Raw genomic sequence first — 22524 nt, 5'->3', positions numbered from 1 at the left:
CACTGGTTGCCTGGGTATTGTCGACGCTCCCATCCTCCTTTGTCACAGAATCCAGACCTGGCTGGGGAAACTACCTTCCTCCATATTGCCCTCTACTTCTTTAGGCCAGCTGCTGCCTTCTACCTGCTGATTGGCTTAAGTATGGAACATGTGACACAATCTGACCAATAACACTAGAGGGGAGGTCAGCCAGGAGACTCAGGGAAAAGTTTGCTCCCTCGTTAAAAAAGATAAGACGGAGGTGTCTGTCCTTCTTCCTCTGGACATGGCTGAATCCGGGTCTAAGGTCTGGAACAGCAGCGCCATCTTGCATCCTTCAGGAAAGCCAGTATGAGGAAAAAGTCAGCACACCTGGGTGGTCAGCGCCTAGCACAGTGCTTTTTAAAAGGATAAATGAGTGCCAGAACGTTTAATAAATCACAGAGACTAACCAGCCTTAATGCTCTCCCTAATTTAGGACTATCTGAGACATGTTTCTTTTTCTTTAAGACAGTGTAAATTTTCTGTTACTTGCTGCCCCAAACACATAACTATATGAACACTACAACCACAATCCTCTCTTCTTTAAAAAGCTCAAGGAGTTATTTGATCTTTACAAAGACCGTGCCCATCTTACAGATGAGGAAACTGAGGCTCAGAGTTTATGACCTACCCACAGCTGCCCAAAGGCTTGGCTCAGACAGGGAGGGCATCCTATCCCCTGACCACAGGACTGGCTCAGACATAACATGTGACCCCAATCTGTCCAATCAGAATGGCTCTTGGAGTGAGCCCATGTGCACAGCACACACACCATGAGAATGCCAGATGAGGCGTCTGTGTGTTAGATTGGAATGAGGAAGCATGTAGCCTTGGGAAAAGCTCAGCCATCCACGGGCCACAAGAAGAACCTATGGCCCCTCGAAGGCAACGTAGAGGGAGATGGAGAGAACAGGTCCTTGGGAAGGTCGGAGTCCCCCCAGCCACACTCAGCAGTAATACAACTAGCCTCCCTTCCTTCTCAAAGGAAGGGAGATATGAAAAGATATGGGACATGAATTGATATGAGATATGAATTGACTCATACCCCTTGGGTCATTATTCTCATCCTTCTGACAGATGGGGACATGGAGGCCCAGAGATGTAGAGTAACCTATTGCCATGATTTGGCCAAAGGGTGTAGACCTCACACCCTGTGCTTTTCCCACTGCAGCTGGTCTTCTCAGCTGACGCTTCAGAGGGACCTAAGACCCCAGCCTGATCCAGGCCAAGGGAACTGAGGAGGTCCAAGGGAAATTGTAGGTAGCTGCAAATCCTCAGCTCCGGGGTGGAGTAGCAGGATGGGGTGTCTATGGGTCCCTCCTCATAACAGGAGGCTTGGAGCTGCCCAGGGTGGCTTGACCAGCAATGGGGTGTGACCCTGGGGTAAATGGCTGCCCTTGGAAGGGGAGTGGGTCGGCCTTTGGCTCCAGTTCACATTCACAGCCCCAATGGCACATGGGCCCCAAAGAGGGAAGCAGGGGATCCCATCCCAACCCCAGGCTCCCCAAGGACTCTCACTGCTCCAGCCACTACCACCATCCTTACAACGGCCACCCGCAGCCTTACCATCACCCCACTGACGATGGTTCACCCATCTCTACAGCTGTCATCTCCACCTCCGCTCTGCCCCTACCCAGCAGCTTTCCTGCCCCCACTGGCACATCATGACCCCCACGGCCAGCCTCACTACCCTCTGGTGAGCATTACTCTCCCCCACCAACATTACTCCCATCACTATTACTTCCCAACCAGCACCACACCTCCCAGCAACAAAATTATTTCCCGACCAGCGTTGTTACACTCATCAGCATTACTCTCCTCCCATTGCCTTATTTTTTCTACCTTCCCCATTACCACCCTAATCATCCCCATCTCTCAGGCCACCACCATCATCACCACCTCCAGTCCAGCCCCCGAATCACCACCTTGGCCATGACAACGGCCCTTGTTCTCATCCCCATCCCCCTACCACAGGCATTTCTCGGCTCTCCCATCTCCCTGCTGTCATCCCATGCCTGTTCCCACTACCATCCCACCCATCACCACCGTCTCCACCACTGGTAAATGAAAATTTATTGAGCACTGACAAATCCCAGACCCTCTACAGAATGCACAGGTGAGACCCCACCCTGAGGGCCAGGCCCTCAGCAAGGCCACACACTGTTGTAGGCAGCCCAGGGCACGGGGCGGAGCTGGGGGTTTGGAATGGGGTCCCGAGGCCTCTGCCAGGTTCCGTTGAGGGGGCCACACTGCTTTCCTGAGAGCAGAACAAATAAATAATGGAGAGGCCAGGTTGAGCCCCTGTGGGCCGAGGGGCCCTGGCATTGGCTTATGTGACTCCATGGGAGTGAGACAGGCACCCAGGAGCCCTTTTCCCAGGTGGGGAGGTGGAGCTGGGGGCAGGAGCCTGGGGATTGGAGGGGTCCTGGGGCCACCCTGGTATCTCTGCCAGGCCCTCACCTCTGGGGCGTCCTAGGAGTGTGTGGAGGAACTCCTAAGAGGCGCCACTGACATGCAGGTGGACTAGAAATGGGCAGGGGGAGGGGATGGGGTTGGGCGGCAGGCTGGAGACCCTGCCCCTGCCCGCAGTCCCTAGAGCGGGGAGTCATCAGTCCTCCATTTGGGGGGATAGCTCTGCTGGTGGCCGTCGCAGCTGGGGCTCCCCATGTTGTCCAGAGGCACCACCACCTCGTCTGGGTTTGTGTTTTTGTTCAGTTCCACCACGCGCGGCACCACCGAGGACCAGCGATCTGTAGTGAGCACAGTGGAAACGAGGGCTGGCGGAGAGCGCACACGCATGTCTCGAGCACCTACTGTATACCGGGTGCTCCATAGTGATCTGAAGGGGGAGGTACTATTATCCCCATTTCCAGAGGTGGAAACGGGCTCAGATTAGGCGCGGCGCCTTCCCAGGAGCACACGGGAGTAAATGGAAGAACCAGAATTCAAGGTCAGAATGCCTGAGCGCCCGTGTCCTTCCCATGTCCCCTCCACTGATCTCATGCACTTAGTGCAGAGGAAGCGAGGTGCCCCAGGCATTCACAAGCAGCAAAGGAAACGTAGTGGTCAGCCCACCCAACCCTCCCATTCCACAGACGTGAACCCTGAGTCCCAGAAACGGACAGGACTGCTCAAAGCCAATTAGTGATGAGGGTGGCCCAGGGCTTCCTCTCTGTGTCCCCGAATCTTCCTCCCCTGATTGTCTCCAGTCCTTCCACTCACCCCTCCGGAGGCGACCCACGGTGTGCGAGAAGCCGTAATACTGGTAGCTCTCATTCTTGCCCGGGTCCTCGTTAATGATGCCCAAGTTCTGGTTCCAGTGAGACCAGTTCACCTCGTCCACCCTGGCAGGGCCAAGCAGACAGGGGTCAGGGGGAGCCCCCACCGAGATGGCACCCTTCCCCATCCCCAGGCAGCCTCCCCAACGCACCCTCCTCCTTATTTTTATTCTGGTAAAATATGCATAACATAAAATTTGCCATTTTAACCCCCCAAAAATACACCACTCAGTGCATTAAATGTATTCCCAAGGTTGTGCAACCATTGACATTATCTGTTTCCAAAACTCTTTCATCACCCCAAACAGAAATTCTGTACCCATTAAGCAATATAACCCAAGGCTTTTAAAACTATTCATGCAAAGTAACGAAGCCGATAAATTAGAGTTGGGATTTGAACTTTGAGTTCAAACCAAACAGAATTGAGTGACTGGCTTATGAGCTGGGGACTATTACCGTCCCCACTTCAGAGACGAGGAAACTGACTTTGCCTGACTACAAGCATGACCCTGTACTCTCTGCTGGCAATCACTTTACAAAGAATGATTCACCTTAAGAGAAAAGATTGGCCCGGGGGTTCCCCTAAGAAGCTGGCGTTCCCCATGCACCTGGCCAACACCCCAAACTGGTGATTCCTCAGTTTCTCCCTTTCAGCTGAAGCCCTAAATCCCACCCCATTGTTTCGTCGATAGCGGGTACCCAAGGAGAGCACGGCCTCCAAGCCTCTGCTTCCCCCAGCAAGGGACAGAGAAGAAGTCACACCATGTGGGTGTATACGAGGTGCTGGTCAAGCATGTCTCATGTGCTAACCCATCTCATCTGCACAGCTGATCTAGGGGGTGGTGCTATCATTGTCCCCATTTTCACTGATGAAGAAACTGAGCCTGGGAAGTAAAGCAACTTGCCCAAGATCAGCCATTAGAGCTGAACTTCGGTCAAGACCATCAGTGGCTGCAATGGATAGAAAATGTCAGGTCTGACCTTGCAGGACGGTCCACCCCTCCCACCCCGCCTCACCTGAAGCACCACCTGCGGTCTGGAGTGCCATCTGAGCTCTTGCCCACGGTCACCATCTCACCGGAGCGGAAGGCCTTCCTCAGGAACACGGGGAAGGAGCGCTCGATGTCCAGGATGGTGGTGGCCCACTGCAGGGAGGGGTGAGCGGGAAGGACACTAGTGAACCTCTCTCAGCCTGCACCTACTGCCCCCATGGCCAAAATGACGCCATGGGCTGGGGTAGGCCGAGAACTAAGCTTCCCAGCTCCCTCTGCCCCTGGAAATAGGGTTATAAACCCAAACACCCACAGGGGCCTGGCAGAATGAATGAGCGAAGCAGGATCACATAGAAGAAGGCTGCAGCCCAAGCCCCATGACTCATGCACAGCAGTCACCCCTCAGTGTTGGGAGTCACCGGGGAGGGATGGGGACTGGGGCAAACCAGGGAGCATAGCCCCACGTAAAGGAGGCAGCCGCCTCCCACCCACCCAAGCGCTGTCAGGCAGGTATTTGGGTCCACCTTGCCAGGCTTCCAACTTTTCAAGAAAAGGCCAGAAACCTGAATTTTTATATGAAATCTCTTAAATTAAAAAATTCTGCATTTCACTTTTTAAAAATATGGTGATGCAAGAAAAGAAAATCCAGTCCGGAGCCTGCCACTTGACATCTTGTGAGTTACTCCCAGTTGGGAAACTGAGGCCTGAAAAACGTACGCGGTATGGATTAGAGTCAGCCTGGATGCTTCTCCGAGACCACACCTGGGAGGATGACCTTGGGTTTGTTTTTTTCTCACTGCACCATTTCCTCGAAATGTACTGAGTCGAGGTAAACGTGGGTACTACGTGCCTGGTCCTTAGGATGGCATTGTTTATTGTGAACCCCTGGGTTTGTGAACTATGCATGGCCCAGGCAGGCTGTGACCTCTAGGGCCTCCGCTTTCTAGGACTGCACAGAAATCTTTAAGGAGCAGAGCAGGAGCTCCCCTGTGCCCACGAGGCCCATGTCCACACCAGCGTCTCCTCTACGACCGGGCACGCCCTGGGGCAGTGGGGCCTGGAAGCTGCCCCTGGGCTCAGCGTGGAGCCGTGCTGCAATGGTGACACTCTCTGAGCATTTCCTGTGCCCACAGAGCTCACTCAGTGATGCCGGGTGAGGCCAACTGTGTCCAGTGAGCTGGACTGCAAGGTGAATCTGAGACCACTTCTGGTAGTCAAGCAAGAAGCCACTAGACATGCACCAGGTAGCTCTGGGAAGTAGGCAGCAGCCTCCAATGACTGTTTTACAGACAGGGAAGTGGAGGCAAAAGATGAGGTGGCTCTCCCAGAGAAGACAGATGAGGTGCAATGCGTCAGGTCTCCCCATCTTGGAAAAAGGGTGGTTGGCGGGGTGGGGATGAGAATCCTGAGGCCTCACCTGCAGCTTCCAGATGTGCTTGCTCTCCTTGGAGACCTGGCCCACCGTCTCCCCCATGAGGGCGATAAGCATGTTGAGGAGCAGCACGAAGGTGAGGATGATGTAGGTGACCAGCAGGATGATGAAGACCACAGGGTACTTGGTGCTGCTCAGCATCTCCAGGTCGCCCATGCCGATGGTCAGCTTGAAGAGGTCCAGGAGGAAGGTGCTGAAGGTCTCGCTGTCGCGGCAAGAGGGGTAGGTGGGCACTGTGCAGTTGGTGTGGTCCTTGTCACACACCTTCATGTTGGCGCACGGGTTCAGGAGAGACACCAGAGCTGTGGGAGGGATGAGGGTGGCATTCATTGACTGTGATAACACAAGCTGAGAGGTGGAGAGAACCAGCCCCATTTGATGGAGGAGAAAGCTGGGGCTGGGCAAGAGGAGAGCACTGGCCCAAGGTTACCGAGCACGTAAGCCAAGCCAGGGACCAAACCTGGGTTCCTGGGTCCAAAGCCATTACTTTTTTCACACACTCTTGCTAATGAAGAGGAGGTTCCTAGGATCTAGTCCAGTGGTTCTCAACCTGAGGCAATTTTTCCCCCAAGTCTCGAGGACACCTGGCAATTTCTGGAGACATGATTCTCTGTCGTAACTGGAGGGGAGTACTACTGGCAGCTAGAAGGGAGAGGCCAGGGATGCTGCTAAATATCCCACCAGGCACTGAGCAGCCCCACAACAGAGAACTATCTGGCCCCAAATGTCAACAATGCCAAGGCTGAAAAGTCCCAATCTAGATTATTGTTCCTAGAAGTCCTGAGAGCCTAGGCTGCCAGCATTCCTGGGAACAGACTCTCTCTCAAGTTCCTGTTTCCTGGCCCACACGAACTCAGAGAGGAAGACAGGAAGCTGAAACCAGGTACTAGTTCTGACTGTCCCAGAAGCTGTGCTCGCTAAGGCCCTCGCCCCCTCCAAACATCTCAAACTGATCATGGTGCTCATCCCTGCTCACTAAGCCCAGACGAAGCTTCAGAGTCCTTCTCAACACAGCTTAGCAGCGACAACTGCCCCTATATCATCCAAGGCTGGGAGCATGAGACTGAGCCCTTTTAGTCAGTTAGTGGAGCACAGAATGCCATAGTGCCCCCAGCCTGGGATTATGGTAAGCAGGTTCCAACTCATGCGTTCACGCGACTCAGTTGTGTAGTGGCTGCTGAAATATGTGTTGAGAAGGATTCTGAGACCCTGCCTGGATTCATCAGAAAAAGAGTTCTGTGATCCATTAGCAATGTCTTCCATGGGCACGAACATGGGGAACAGCAGCACATGTGTCATGTTCGTGTTATGCCAACCTCAGACTAGAGATCTAATGTCCCATAGCAGGAGAAGCCCGAGGACCAAGCTGACCACTAAGTTGCTACGGCCTCAGTTTCTATAATTAAGACCACAGTAGGGTTGGACTCTTGACCTGAATCCCAAACCATTGTGAAACCCTTGATACTCTGTTTAGTTCTTCCTAGTCTTATCCTTGGGAGGGGGCAGTTATACCCTGTCCCTCTCTCCCAGCTAAGGCTAAGTTCTGGTTCCCCATAATAACCCACCCAGAGCCTCAGAACCTTCTGGGTTAAAATAGCGCCACCATCAGACTCCTGCTTCAGTGCTGGTCCCCAGACCAACCTCCTCAGATGTGAGTGTGGCCTGGTGAAGCTGGAGCTGGCCACTCCCTTTTGGATGCCGGGCACTGGATGGCAGATCACCCATCCCTTGGGGACCAGCCCCATGGCTTGGTCAGTTTTCCCATCTCTGGTCCTTCCCTTATAGGCTGTGACACTGAGGTCCCATGGCATCATGACATCATGGAGAAAGCGTATTAGAGGGAGCCAGTATTGAGCTTTAGAAAAGACTGGGCAGGTAGATTAATTATTAAAATTTGCCCTCCAGTGTATCCACAGCTTGTGGCTAGGCAGCTCCTTCCATCAAGAGATAGAGACCATTTCCCCTCTCTCTGAATCAAGGCTGTCCTTCAGATTTGCTTTGGTCAATAGAGTAAGGCAGAAGTGATGCTGTGCTAGGCAGTGACATTGAACACTTCCATGGTCATTCTGGTAACCCCAGACCACCATGTGACCAAACCCAAGCAAGCCGGCTAGAGGATGAGTGACCATGGGGAAGAGAGCAAAGTCACCCCCACTGAGGCCATCCTAGTAAGACCAGTCATCTGGCAGCCAACCCATCCACTGACTACAGACACAGGAGCCTGTCCGCATTAGTCAAATCTGGCCCAGGTCAGCACAACCACCCAGCTGACCTGTAGACTTGTGAGCAATAAATAAACAGTGGTTGTTTTAGGCCACTAAGTTCTAGGTAGTTTCTTTTGCAATAATAGCTAATAAGCCAGTTTTACCATTTCCTAGCTTTTGGACTTGGGCAGGTTATTATACCTTTCTAAGCCTCATTTCCTCATCTGTAAAATGTGATCATAAAGGCATTTACCTTGCAGACTTGGGAATATTAAATGAGGCAGGGCTAGGAAAGGGCTTAGCCCAGTGCCTGGCATGCACTGAGAACTCAACAAACCCTGGTTATTTTCCTCCACATGCCACAGCTGCCGTTCTAGTCCTTGTACCATCCCCGCCAGGCCCACCTGGGCACCCAGAGCTCACCTGAAGCATAGCCGATCATGAAGAGTAAGTAGACCAGCAGGAAGCGGAACAGGTCTTTGAAGAGGATCTAAAGAAGCCAGCAGGATGATGGAGGCAAAGATGAGACACATGGTTTCTTACTTTCTCAGGGCTTCCATCCAAAATCTTCTTTCCATCTCCACCCTTGTCCCTCCCAGATAGCCAGGCCCTGTCTGCTGCTCCCACAGTGCCCCACATCCTCAGGTCTGAAGGCACTGTCTGCACACACAAGGTGTGCATGGCTCTCTCCAGGGACACACAGTCCAGAGGGTCCCCTGCTCCATACCTTCTGGATCATGATGCTATAGGTCCCCGTCAACTTCAGCCCACGGGTGAAGTAAAGGGCATTCATCCAGCCCAGAACCAAGGCAAAGACCATAACAGCCAGGTAGGCCTCAACCCCCGCCAGGTAGAGGGCCGCCGAGACAATCACCAGCACAGAGTAGATGAAGCTACAGGCAGCAGAGACCACCAGATGGGAGAGGGGACAATGAGGCCCTGAAGGGAAAGACACGCCCCAAGCCCTCCAGGGCACCAGGACATCCCAATGCCCTCTAGACCCCCAGGAGATAAATGAAGTGGATTTGCTGGGTTCCCTAGCATTCTGTTGACCAGAACATTCAATTAATTGACAATCATTGTGTGTGCGATGGCTCTGAGGATTGGGATTGGGTGTCCGAGATCCCAAAGTGATGCCCTTTGGAATTTCTAGAGAAAGGTTCAGCGGTGTTCAGTGGAGGTTTTGTAGCTAAGTGAATTTTGCTGCTTACTCTAAGGGAAAAGGAAAAAAGATGTAGTACACACACAGTAACTCATCCTGTGCCCTAGGCAGACGTCATCAATCGATCACAGCTGTCTTTCCCACTAAACACATAAGCAACCTAAGGATTCTTCTCAATGTGTCGTTCCAGGCAGACATTAGCAATCAGTTACCAGCATAAGAGGCTAAATTATTTCTATGCATGGTGTATATGCAACTCTCTAGCAACCAGAATCTGGCTTTAATCAGAAGACCCTATTGCTTGACATCAATTGACCTTGTCCTGACTTTGAGTTACAGCTGTCCAGGCTGAGTGATTTTACTCCTAATAAGGTCAGTACCCCTCCTTCAATGTGAAGAACGTCTCGGCCCAAACCTGGCTTCCTCACCCATAAGCTGCCAGCCTGGGGACTGGACTTACTAGAGTAGCTGGAAGGAGCCATCGATGAAGAGAGAGTTCACTCCAGGGCATTTCTTCATGAACAAGTCTTTGATCTGGAGGTGGGGTGGAGGCGTGTGAGGGGTGGGCCAGCGGGAGCCGAGGGAGGGAGGGGAGGGGGATGGGCAGGGTAGGTGGGGTTGGGGCAAAGCACTCACGTTGGTAAAAAAGAACAGGACCCCAGTGAAGACTGTGATGATCTCACCAGCCAGCCTCAGGTAGTCCACCGTGGTGCGGTAAGGGTAAGGCGGCTAGGGCGCAGGGGACACAGAAGTCCTCACCTAGCCTCACCAATATCTGGCCCCAGATCCAGATGTTCCCCCAAAGTCCCAAACATCTGGATCCTGGGACGTCTTCTCCCTTCCTCTCTTCCCCCTGAGTGTTGGCAAGACGCCTCCCCATCCTGTCCCTAAGCCTCCTCCACTCCCTCCCACAGGGGACCCGGGAGGGCCTGGCTGTGCCCCAGCTCCTGCCCAGCTCAGGGTCACTCACGGTGCCCTCCAGTGGCTGGTAGTAGGCAGTAAGGGTGAAGATGACCATGGCACACAGATAGGAGGCCACATTGATGTAGAAGGAGACAGCTCCGAACTTGCGCCACTTGTCACGCAGCAGCTCGTTGATGGGTTCCACGGCCAGCATGTCATGGCGGTTCTGTGGGTGGCAAGACGGTCAGGGGCTGCCATCCCAGTGGACAGGCTGACTTCAGTACACCTTCCCCCACCCTCTGCCCCGAGAGCACTTTTTCCTCCTAACCCACTCTTTAGTGACACTCAAGCATTCACAGGGGACTCGAAGGGGAATCAGAATCAACCCAAATTCCTAGGGTCTGCATTTGAGGCTCTGCCTAGTTCAGCCCCAACTTACCTTTCCGGCCTATGCCAGACTCATAGAACCCAGAGCCCGAGAGCTATTCTCACGGTCCCCAAACTCCAATCTGTGGATGTACCGAGGTATTGGAAGCAAAAATCACCTATGTAGCTTGCCAAAAATATAAATTCCTGGGCTCCAACCTCAGAAATTTTGATTCAGAAAGTGGGACTGGGAAATTTAGCCTCAGAGCGATAAACACTTGACCCATCACAATTTTCCAATTCTGAACCCAGGGCAGACATCAATAATTGAGTCCTGCACAACAGTTCTCTATATAGTTTCCCAGGCAGACACTGCCAACCATCATTCAGAGTTTGCAATAGAGATACTAAACCTCTAATCATTCCGAATCTAAATCAAGGCAGTCACTAATGCAAAGATGAGGGAAGTGAGCTCCAGCAAGGAATGGCATCCGTCTAAGCCAGACAGCGCCGGGGCTGAAAGGGAGACCTGCACTCAGGCGCCAGCACTTTCTGTCCCATTTGTACAGCATCCTGTCCCTCCAATGACTTGAGATTCTTTAGAACCATGGATCTGTGCCACAATGTAGCCACAAAGATGCCATTTCAGTATCATTACTAATAGTTAAAGGCAGAAACTAACCTAAACAAGAAGAGAGGGCTGGTTCGTTAGAATGTGGTACATTTACACACAGCAATGATACTGCAGAAGACTATTTAATGGTACAGAACAATGTTCACAAAATACTGCTAAGTGGAAAAAAAAAGCTTTCAAAATTTCATGTAAAAACTACTCATGATAACACTTGACATATAATATTTACTCCGTGCCAGGCCATTCTAAAATTAACTCATGGTTCTCCCATCAACCCTATGAGATGTGCACCATCCTTATCTCCATGTTACCGAAGAGAAAGCTGAGACTCAGAGAGGTTGAGTCACCTGTCCTGAGTCACACAGCATATAAATCAGAGAGCCAGAATCCCAACCCAGTCCTACCTGCCCTGAAGCCCAGCCTAGCTAGACGCTGTTCTGGACACTCAGTTGGCACTTTCTTTTCGGCTCAGTCCACAGACCCAGTGCTTTGGGCCACAGAGGCTGGGCTCCCTGACACAGCCCCAGGGTCTCCCTTCCCCGCCCTCAGCCGCACCTGTCCTTCTCTGGGCCTTGTCCCCGCCCTGGCGCCCACCTCAGTCTTGCTGCTGTAGACCAGGATCTCCAGCACAGAGGCCTCTTCCCCGCATGTGTCCAGAGAGGACAGGTCGTAGAGCGAGGAATACACCGGCCCGTACGCCCAGTCCTTGAACTTACGGGACAGGTGCCTGGTGTCCTCATCCGTCACCTCCCGGCGGATGATGTGTTGAAAGATCTGCATGGGAAAAAGCAGGGTTAGGGGGTTCCAGGGAGGGGCGTAAGCAGAGGGACTCCAGAGCCTGGCACGGGCCATCAGAGCAGGATGCAGCGGAGGGAAAATACTTACTGGGCATGCGCTGTGTGCCGGGCCCTCTCCTCCCATCATCTCGTTTAAGTCTTTGTCTTATAGTCTGAGTGTACAGAGGAGCGAATGGAGGCTCAGAGAAAAGAAGGGTGTTCCCTGAGGCCACACGAGCAGTCAGCGGAAGCCAGACTGAACACAGGCCAGCCTTAAAAATTCTGACTTGTAACGAGTATCTTCTTTATGGAATGAAAACAGCAATTAATCGATCTTGTTAATATGTTCATTCTAGTAATAATTATTTACCATTTCTACTCTCTTTGGCTTACACACAGAGAAACAGGAACAGAGACGGGTGGGGTTGCCCAAGGCCACCCAGTTTAGTAGGATGAAGCAGAATTTAAACCCAGGCCTTTTCTACCACCTCAGGACTCTAGTATAAATTGCAATTGTAGCAATTTTTGCTGTATTTTTAATAGAGTAATAATAACCTCTACCTTTTATTGAGCACTTACTATGCATTCCAGGCCCTGTGCTAAGAGTTTTAAGTGGATCACCTGACTTAGTAGTCAGAATGACACTATAACAACAGGGCGCTGTTATCCCCACTCTACAGATGAGGAAACTGAGGCACAGAGAGGAGAGGTGAGAAGCCTGAGGTCATGTGCTGAAAAGTAGCACAGCCAGGCCTCGGACCTAGGTGCTCCTGACTCCTGAGCACCCAGATTTAGTTCTCAATCAAGGTGACAGTGTTCCCCAAGGGACATTTGGCAATATCTGGAGACATGTTTGGTTGTCACAGTGGTAGAAGTGCTACTGGCATCTAGTGGGTCGAAGCCAAGGATGCAGCTCAATACCCTACTATGTGCAGGACAGCCAACACCCCAGAACCATCCAGCCTCAAATGTCGGAAGTGCCAAGGCTGAGAAATCCTGTGCTGTGAGGCCCAGAGAGGGCGAGGAACTGGCACAGGGCCACTCAGTAGGTTAGGGGCTGAGCCACTCAGTAGGTTAGGGGCTGAGCCAGGACCCTGGCGGCAGGGTACAGGGGATCACGGCAAGGCTGGAGCCTTGGGACTCAGGTTCCTATCAGTGGCTTGTCCTAGCAGGTGGGAGTGTGGCTGTGAGCATCCAGCGGACTGAGATGAGGAGAGAGGCTCTGGGATGAAGCTGAGTAGACTGGCTGGACAATAGGGAGCCATAGCGGGTTCTTGAGCTGGGACATCTGCACACTGGGGTTGGCATGATGAGAGGGGGTTGTGAGTGTTAATAATAATGAATACCAGCAGCAGCTCCTCTTCTGAGTGTGTGTGTGTTTGTGCATGTGTGTGTGCATGTGCGCATATGTTTGTGCATATATATGTGTGCATGTGTTTGTATTGCAGCTGTGTCGTGTGTTTAGTATTGGCAGCGTTTGTGCATGTTTGTTGTGTCGTCTCGTGTCTTTGTGCATCGTAATGAAGTCATGGTGTTTTGTGTAATACAGCAATGTGTTTTGTGTCGTCTTGGCGTATTACTGAAGGTTTCAAAAGTGGAGTGGGCGGCTTCGCCCTGGGCCTGCCTCCACCCCAACTTACCCGATCTTGGCAGCCATCACTTGAGGGGTGAGGCCATCATTATTTGACGCGGCCTCCAGGTTGCTAATGGGGAAGAGAACTGCCAGACAGCAGCAGGTGGTATCTTGTTGACGAACTTGAGTGTTCTACCGTGTGTTATCAGCAGCCCACCAGCGTGCAACACTGGGGTGTTGCGGGGAGTCCTGCCTCCATGTCGCCTTCTTGTGGGGTTCCCGTCAGGTAGTTTGCGATGTGGGGCTGGTTGGTGCAGGCAGCCAGCGACGAGACAACTCACCCTGCGGGCGGGGGAAAGGGATGGGTGAAGGGGGCCCAGGGTGGGGCTCTGCCTGCGGATACTTGGGGAGACACCCCGATGTCAGATGCAGCACCAGCAGTCAGTGGGAACATGTCCTATGGTGACTGCACATGTTTGTGTGTGATGCTGGGGAGATGGGGTGCGGCAGTTTGGGGGCGTGGCCATGCAATTAAGAGGCTGTGAGGGATTCTTTGAAGGATTTTGTCCCTGAACCCCACATATCATGTGAAAGTCAAAATCTTTCATTGGTCCGATCTTTCATTGGAGCGTGGCTGTGATGCAGCGTGGGCCCCACAATCTGTCCACTGATCCCAGCATACACTGGACTAAAGAATGCACATGAAAAGGTACAGGGTGCCGACATCCTATCATGATTCCCACTGTACACATGGGAAAGCTGAGGCTCGGGGTAGTGAGGTGACACTCTACTCCCCAAAGGCAAGACCTCAATGACCCAAACCAACACATGACCTATGTACAGGGCACCATCTGGGCCCTGGGTATCTGGGGAGAAGTCAGGGCTGTGGATACTACCAGGGTTGTGTACACAACCCCCAGCAGGTCTCCTCACCAAAGTAGAAGTAGCCCCCCTCGTCCTTAGGCTGGAAGAAGCGTCCCCGGGCCTGAGCATGGACGTCGGCTCCCTGGGCCACGAGGAGCTCCACGTAGTGTTTACAGCGGCGCTCAATAGCGATGTGCAGGGCAGTCTGACCTGGGGAGGGGTAGGGGAAGTCACCCAGGGCTCTGGCAGAGCAAGCAGAGACCAGACCCAGCTTGAAGGGGGTAGGGTGCACAGTGTGGAGATGGGGAGGCAGCTACAAGCCAGAGCCTCAGCTGGCTCCACCCAAGGGCTGTAACAGACCTTCAGAAAGACATTCCCCAGATGTGGCACCTCTGATGCAGGAAGTCCTAGACCTGCTGTGTCGTGTAAGCAGAATTTTAGGCTCAGTATGTCCGACTTGTAGGATGCCAGATGTGGGAAACTTTCAGACTCACAAGAGGCTTTAGCCCTAGAGGCACAGTGGTCTCACAGGATTTTGGACTCGGGGTATAAAGTTCACATACTTTCCTCATATTTGGGAATCTGAAAAATTGACTCTGATTCATAGAATCCAGAATTTAGGCCCAGGAGCTGGGATTTGTGACACCTTTGCCTCTTAGCGCTGTTGGCTCCTAGAACTATTAGCACAGTGCTTTAGTGTGTTCAGAACCACAGCATCTTAGGTCCAGAATTCCAAGTTCATGGATCACTGGGCTCAGTGCATCTCAGAATCTTGGCACCTTTCCTTCTGAAATGCAGAATATCAGAGTTGGAAGGGGTAGTAACTGTTCTTCCATTTGTTCATTCATTCATTCAACAATCGTTTTGCAGGCACTTGCTGCACTCGGGGCTCAGACCAAGTTCTCCAAGGTCAGACAAGCAAGGACGGTGTCCCGCCCCCAACCCTCCATCAAGTCGCAACCTGCCCAGGGCCTCACCTCGGTAGTAGATGTCCCGGAAGGGCGAGTTGATAAACTCGCGCATGTTGCCAGTGCGCTCGGCGATGTCTAGGAGCACAGGGATGGTGTCGTTTCGGCCGTTGCTCAAGTTCAGCAGGGCCTTGGGCAGGCAGGTCTTCCCTGTGGACGGCTCTGGGGAGGACAGACGTACAGGATGAGGGGTGTTCGGCCCATGGCCCAGAACTGCTGGACAGGGAGCCAGAGTACCTGACTCTGTCATGCCTCCTCTCTGAGCCAGTTCTCTATCTGCCCCCCATGGAACTAAGTGGGGGCGGGTCAATTAAACTCAGAGGGGCCAAAGTTCTTTCAAATCTGGGAAGCCACAGACTATGGAGAGATTGGTATTTACAAAAGCAGATTTGGAAGGAATTTTTAAAATCAAATAAATGGGGGGCAGTTGGTAAAACAAAGCCAACCATGTTTCTTTACTACAGGACTTCTCAGAGCCTTTAATATGCTAATGAAGATTGTGAACCTCTAAAAGCTGATACAGCAGGCAGCCTTGACCCACCTATTTGAACATAGATTCTTTTCCCCTGAAGCATTTGCACCAGTGCCCCCAGAGGGGAAGAGGGGAAGGTCAGTGTTCCCCAAAGTGTGGGCTGCTTGCCATAGTGGTCGTGAGTTACCTTAGGAGGAGTGGGAGATTTTGGAGGTTCCACGGATGCAGCAATAACAACACTGAAGGCCTGCCGTGAGCAAAGTTTCATCTCATCATCAAATTTCTCATGATGTCAATGTCTGCTACTAATGGGTCCTTAACATCGGCATTAACACTTGTTAATGTCCCTTCGCAATTTTCTTTCCCTCAGATTAGTCTTTATGGTTGTATGGGTTGCTTTATACCTTATGAGTCAATGTGAATCAGGCACGGGGCAAAATCATGCTGGGGGCTCGGGAATGGCCCGATGCAGAAATGGGATCGGGAGCTGCAGGTGTGGACTGAGGTGCCTATTTGGGAGCCAGGCACGTTGGGGTTCAAACCCAGTTTTGCTCCCGATTTCTGTGCAGCCTTTTCTCTGCTTCGGTTGCCTTTCTAGCTAAATCGAGGCCACAAAGGGAAATGGATGAGCTAACATGTTGATGAGCCCAGAGGCAAGCAGATAGGAGTCCTCTGTAAATACTACTATTGCCGTAGCTATGCCATGGGAGGTGCTTTAGGAAGTTCACCTGAGATGCGGGAACTCAATAGGGAGAACGTGAAGACTCACAGAGACCTGAGTTCCAGTCGCAGTGACCCCAGGACTGAGGTTACTTGGACAAGCCTCATTCCTGGCTGCTTCCTGCTGCACCCATGGAGCCCAGCTCAGAGTCAACACCAGATAACTATTTCCTGAATAGGTAACGGACTCTAGTTCCCCATCTGCATAAGTGGAAGAGGGGGTGCCCCAATACCGGCCAAAGCCCCTGGGAATTCTGTCCAGACATACCCACGCTCAGCTCTAACCTGGAGGTGGCATCAGTCTATTTTCTAATTGTGAGGCAACTCGCAACTCTTCATGCTGACCTCATCGTCTTTCCCTCCCAAAACCCACTCCCAGCCTGTTTATGTCCCCTTCTCAGAGGATGGTGCCCCCGGCTGGCCGAAAACTTTGCATCACTCTTGTCTTTGTCCTCCTTTCTGCCCCGCATCCACCTGCCGCAGCAGCTGGGATGGTCCCCTCAAGTACAATTCTGATCAAGGTAAGCAAGAGGTCATTTGCACATGCTGCCCCTTTACCCCCTCCCCAGTCCTTCCTCTTCATTTCACCTGGTTAACTGCAACTCATTCAAACGCAGATCAAGTGCCACCTCCTCCAGGAAGCTCTCCCAGATTTTCCCGAATAGCTCAAATCCTCCAATACAGCCTCCGTTGATACACATTATAGTTTGTAACTGTGTATTTATTTCTGTGATCGCTTGATGAATGTCAGTCTCACCCAGGACACTGTGAGCAACTTGACAGGGTCATGTTTGCTTCATTGACCATTGTTTGCCCCATGCCAAATGCAGCAGCTGACACATAGTAGTTGCCCAATAACCATTTGTTGAGTTAATCACATTCAATAAAGGGGTGAGCTGGACACCTCAGGTAATTCCAAACCACAGGTTACCCGAAGTGGTTTATATGGGGTGTGGAACTAGACCCTAGATTTGGGCTTCTGCATCCCCAGACCCAGGCTGAAGCAGGGTGGGGGGCTGCCAGCCTGGGTCCTGAGATGAGATACCAAGAACATCTTCTCCCCAGAAACGGAGACACGCAGTTCCAAGATTCAACCACAAGGTGGCGAAGTTGCTCTTCCCACATGGGAGGACCCGGCTGCTGCTGCTGCCGCAGGTACCCTATGTTAAGAAACGTCAGACTTTGTTGGTGGTGGTGATGGGATTTGTCACAGATGAGCTCATGAGCCTCTGGCTAGAAAAATATGCGGGAACAGACCTAGGTTTTGTGGGGCCTGAGACTGACACAATTTGGGGGTCTTGCTTATGAAAAAAACATAATTATGAATTCAAAATTAAGTCCAGGGCCTAAGAAGGGGCCAAGCCAAATGAGGGGCCCTGTAGCTTAATTAATAGGCCTCACAATAAGTCCCCCTCCATACATACTCTATTCTCTACTATTTCAGGGACCCTCCCTCAAGCCTACTTAGAGTCCCTCACCCATATTCAGACACATACAGACCCAGAAGCCTTGGTAAGCTCCACATGGTACTGCTCTCCCCACTGAAGTCACAGGCCCCATGGCTTCCATTTCACGGGGGTTCACTCCACCCAGACTCCCCACTTATCTCCGGCGAGGTTATTCACCTTGTCACTGAGACCCATGAGGGCAGAGAGGAGCCTTCATTCTCCCACATCTCTAAGTGTGTGCCCCAAACGAGGCGACATAGTCTGGTCGGGCACCATGAATAAATATTTTTTATAAATCCAGTAATTTATAAATTTTAAATTAAAAAATTTTTTCAGACCTACATAACGATACTGAATTGTACTGTTTTGGTGTTCAGAGAATCATCAGGTTGATAAAGGTATATGTGAAACATATACCACAGATTTGGTTCACCCCATTTTGGCACTTAATTTATTTAAAGTATCTGATTCAAAAAAAAAAAAAAAAAGCCCCTCCTGATCTCCCCGAAGCTTTGACAGTTCCAAGCTGTAGACCACTGCCATCCTTCCTGAGACAGACCCTCTTCTGTAGCAGGTGACATAATTCTTCACATTTTATATTGATTTGTAGGGTCGTCTGGCCAGTTAATTATGGCTCACCTGGCACATAGCAGGTGGCTGACTTGGGTCACAGGGCTCACAGGCTAACTTCCTGGATTTACAGAGAAGGCCTGGGGCAGCAGAGGGAGCTGGTGGATGTCTGGAGCCTGGACAAGACTGGAAGGCAAGCTCTCTGGGTTGGGGGAGTCCTAGGGCAGCGGTGACAAGGCCTTCAGCCTCAGGAAGGAAGCTGGAAACCTGGGCGGGGGTAGGGCAGAGCCCAGGAGCAGAAGCAGGAGTCCTGGCCCCATGCCCTGCCCCCCCCCCCAGATCTCTGCTCATAGAGAAAAGGGGGTCCTGGAACCCCAGCTGTCTTATGCTCAGCACTATGGAATCTCTCTTCTCAAAGGTCAGGACATAAAATTATTCCCCAGTTTACAGATGAGAAAAATTGAGGCTCAAAGAAGCCACACATCCCTTAAGCGGTGGAAGTAGAATTTAAAACCAGGTGAATGGACTCTGCTTACCTACTACACTGACTGCTTCATAAATAAAGGATGAATAATGAATGAATAAAGGTAGCAAAGGCCAGAGAGGTTAAGTAAGATGGTAAAGGATTCACAGGTCTAGACTCTCTATCGAGTGCTCTTTCTGGTCAGTGAGGCCCACTGACCCAAGGGGAAAATGCTGAGGTTTTGGAAATAGAGCCCCCAATGCCAGGCCTCTCCCACCCCTGGCTGGCTCACCCCGGAACTCCTCGTCGGTCAGGCGCTTCTTGTGGGTCAGCAAGAAGGGGAGCAGGCCGTCCAGGTCGGCGGTAGAGCCTCGGGACACAATGTCAAAGAGGATGGGCCGGTTGAAGACTTTGAGGATGGGGGGTGGCTGGGGCGCGGGAGCTTTGGGGCTCTGCGGCTGCTTCCTGGAGGTGGGGAGTCAGGGTGATGGGAGGGCTCATCCCCTGCCCACCCCACCATCCCTGGGGCCCTTAGGGATGGTGGGGGGTAGCCAGAGCCCTAGGGAGGGACCAGACTGAGAGGGGAGTGACAGCTAGGGACACAAAGGAATGTTTTATCCAACACACTCTACCCATACCTACTGTGTTGGGTGGACAGACAGAAACACACAAGCCTGCCTATCCCTCCATCCATCTGTCTGTCTGGCCATACTTCCATCCATCCATCTACCCTTCCATGTTTCCATCCACCCTTCCATTTGTCATTTATTGAATATTTACGAAGCTAGAAAGAGACTGAAGGAGACAAAGACAGTGAGAAAATAAAGGAGGAAAATCCGACTACAAGATAAAGGAACTCGTTCATCTGCTCAACCAATCACTCATTAACTTATTCGTTCAACAGACATTTGAGACGAATGAGGCCATGCAAATAGGTGCCTGGTCCAAGGCCCAGAACACAGTAAGCCCTCGATAAATGTTAGCTGGCATTACTGTTATTATTTAGCACCTACTGTGTGCCTGGTACATAGAGGTGCAGTAAGACTGGGAAGGGGATAAAGGGAGAGAAGGGGAGGACAGAGTGCACCATGACAGAGAGGAAGCAGTCTGGAGTAGAGAAGGGGAGCCTGAGGCCGGGGCGCGCAGTGGGCAGTGAGCAGGGGCAGGGAGAGCCCTCGCCAGTGAGCCCTCCGGTGATGGGCACCAAGGGAGGGCAAAGTGGTGCTGTCCTGATGATGGGGCTCAGAGACTGGCACAGCCCTTAATGAGGGCACCTGTAGCGCCTCCATTTGACCTGCTCCTGAACTTTGACCTTGAGTCAAAAAATCTATATGAAAAGAATCCCCCTGCCCCCTACCTCACTAAGGTGGCCTTCGGGGTCTCTGAGGACCTTAGCTGTTCAGCCATACCCCAGTTCCTCCACCACCCCGCTAAAGCCCTTACCCTTGACTGTGTGGGTGCCTGAAGGAGGGGGTCTGAAGGAGGAGAAGGGGAGGCACGGAGCCCACCAGCTTCCAACAGGACCTTGGAGGGACTGGGACACTGGGGCATTTTGCTGCCCTAGGCCTGTTTCTACCTGAGGTTGTGCAGATAGATCATCCAGTAGTGTGTGGGTGGCTATGAGGCCCTGTTCCTTCCCTCCACCTGGAATACTTTCCCCGTCTGTGTGGCTGCTCCTCATCCCTCAGTTTTGGGCTTAAACATCAGCTCCTCTCAGAAGCCCTCCAGGACTACCTTTCCTATATCATCCCCCGTCTCCCCCCTCAGCCCCTCCTCCAACTGAAATTGTACAGTCACGTGCTTATTTCCTGTCTCACTCTTCAAGTGGAAGGTGCCACCTGAGCAGGGGCATATTTGGTCTGGCTCACCCCTGGAGCCCCAGGGCCAACCCCACTGCCTGACATGTGGTGGGCGCTGGAAAAACATTCATTGAATGAGCCAATGACTCAGTAAATAAATAAAGGGGACAGCTCCTGATCAAGCGAGGGCTAAGAAGGTGAATGTGCTTCATCCAAGGGCATAAAGGAATCTGTGATCAGCAAGGACAGAGGAGGACCAGGTGACAACAGGACATCTCCAGGCTTCATGATAATCCTTCAGATGCAGAGACCTGAGAGGCATGTCAAGGGGTTTTCATGGGTAGAAGGCTGGATAGGTAGGTGACAGATGGATAGATGGGTAAATAGATATTTGAATGAGTGATAATGGATGCATAGATTGGAGAAATGGATGAACAGGTGAAAAATAGGTAGCTGGATAAATGAATGAGTAGCTGATAAAGAAAAGAGTTCAGGGCATTTTAGCAACAGCAGCATCCGGACCTAGGAAGGATCATAAACTGAGCAAGTTCAGCAGGAGCAGAGGCCGGGAAGAGCAGTAATAATGAGACTGTAAGCCCCACTTCCTCCTCTAATTTGCCAAAATTGTGTGGAAGTCTCCAGACTCCCTAAATAATCAGGAAGGAGGGCTCGACCTCTTAAGGTAGAGGGTCCACAGGTGACAGAGAGCAGGGTCATGCTGCAGACAGAACCCTGGGAGCCTAGGTTTATAAAATGTCACACAAACCACAGATGTCAGGCAAATGCCTTTGAGTCTGGAGTCCGGGCTGCAGGAATCAGCTCAGCAGAACCTACTGGATGGAGTCCAGACAAGGTGATCTAGGACAGTGGTCCCCAACCTTTTGGCACCAGGGACCAGTGTTCCTCTGAGACTCTAATGCCTGATGATCTGACATAGAGCTGAGGTGGTGATGTCGGCACTGGGGAGCAGCTGCAAATACAGATGAAGCTTGGCTCGCTCACCTGCCGCTCACCTCCTGCTGTGTGGCCCTGTTCCTAACAGGCCACAGACTGGTACCGGTCCATGGTCCGGGGTTGGGGATCCATGATCCAGGGGGGTTGGAGGTTCCCTGTCCCCAGCTATGCCTAGCACAGAACGCATCACTGAGATAGCCATGTGCTGTTACGCCACCTAGGGACTTCTCTCTACTCTCTTCTTTCAGCCAGGCCTCCTCCGTGGGAGAGGAAAGGTTAATGCTTTGGGGATTCGAATTCTTCCTGGGCACCAGAAGAGCCACCAGATGCCCAGGAATGAAGGTGATACTTAGAGAAGACCCAGGAGGAGCAGTTGGGGTACATCATCAGGAGAAGGTAGATGAATAGATGGATGGATGATAGATGAGTAAATGAATGAAGACAAGAGTGAGCCAGCGGTTGAGCTAATGAATGAGTGAATAAACGAATGGATGCACAGGCAGCTGGGTAAATGAACTGGTGGTAGGAAGAAAGGAAGGAAGAGGGAGGGGAGAGAGAGAAAAAAATTAGAAAAAACATTAGAAATGAAATGAACGGATGATATATAGTTTGAAGAATAACTGGTTGGATGACTAGAACGGTGGGTAGGATGGATGGATGAATAAGTGGTAGATGAATGGAAGGTTCACTGTATGAGTGGAAGACCAGAAAAATAGATGACAGATAAATAGATGGGTAAATAGATATTTGAATGATGATGGATGGATGGATTGACCAAACAGATAAACAGGTGGAAAGACAGGTAGCTGGATGAATGGATGAGATGATGATGCTTGAGTGGGTGGGTGGGTGGATGGATGAATGAATGGATGGATGGATGCACGGATGGTCGGATGGATGCACGGATGGTCGGATGGATGCACGG

The 22524-nt window shown here is 51.7% G+C and overlaps 1 protein-coding gene across 1 annotated transcript in view; it reads right to left on the bottom strand.

The window, feature by feature from the left end:
- Positions 1–2071: 2071 nt before the first annotated feature.
- TRPV4 (transient receptor potential cation channel subfamily V member 4) overlaps positions 2072–22524 on the bottom strand; it is a 34905-nt gene continuing 14452 nt past the window's right edge. The window contains 16 exon segments of the mRNA XM_039861798.1: positions 2072–2771; positions 3244–3365; positions 4317–4444; positions 5709–6025; positions 8351–8417; positions 8655–8820; positions 9550–9623; positions 9726–9818; positions 10060–10218; positions 11587–11766; positions 13399–13621; positions 13623–13671; positions 14110–14116; positions 14270–14415; positions 15183–15335; positions 19139–19311. Of these exon segments, the coding sequence (XP_039717732.1) occupies positions 2614–2771; positions 3244–3365; positions 4317–4444; positions 5709–6025; positions 8351–8417; positions 8655–8820; positions 9550–9623; positions 9726–9818; positions 10060–10218; positions 11587–11766; positions 13399–13621; positions 13623–13671; positions 14110–14116; positions 14270–14415; positions 15183–15335; positions 19139–19311 (2215 nt within the window). The 3' untranslated portion in view covers positions 2072–2613.

This window comes from Pteropus medius, unplaced genomic scaffold (assembly GCF_902729225.1).
Source record: "Pteropus medius unplaced genomic scaffold, Ma_sr-lr_union100, whole genome shotgun sequence".
Taxonomy (NCBI): Eukaryota; Metazoa; Chordata; class Mammalia; order Chiroptera; family Pteropodidae; genus Pteropus; species Pteropus medius.
The sequence above is the reverse complement of the archived record's forward strand: the minus strand, read 5'-3'. Positions and strand labels throughout refer to the sequence as shown.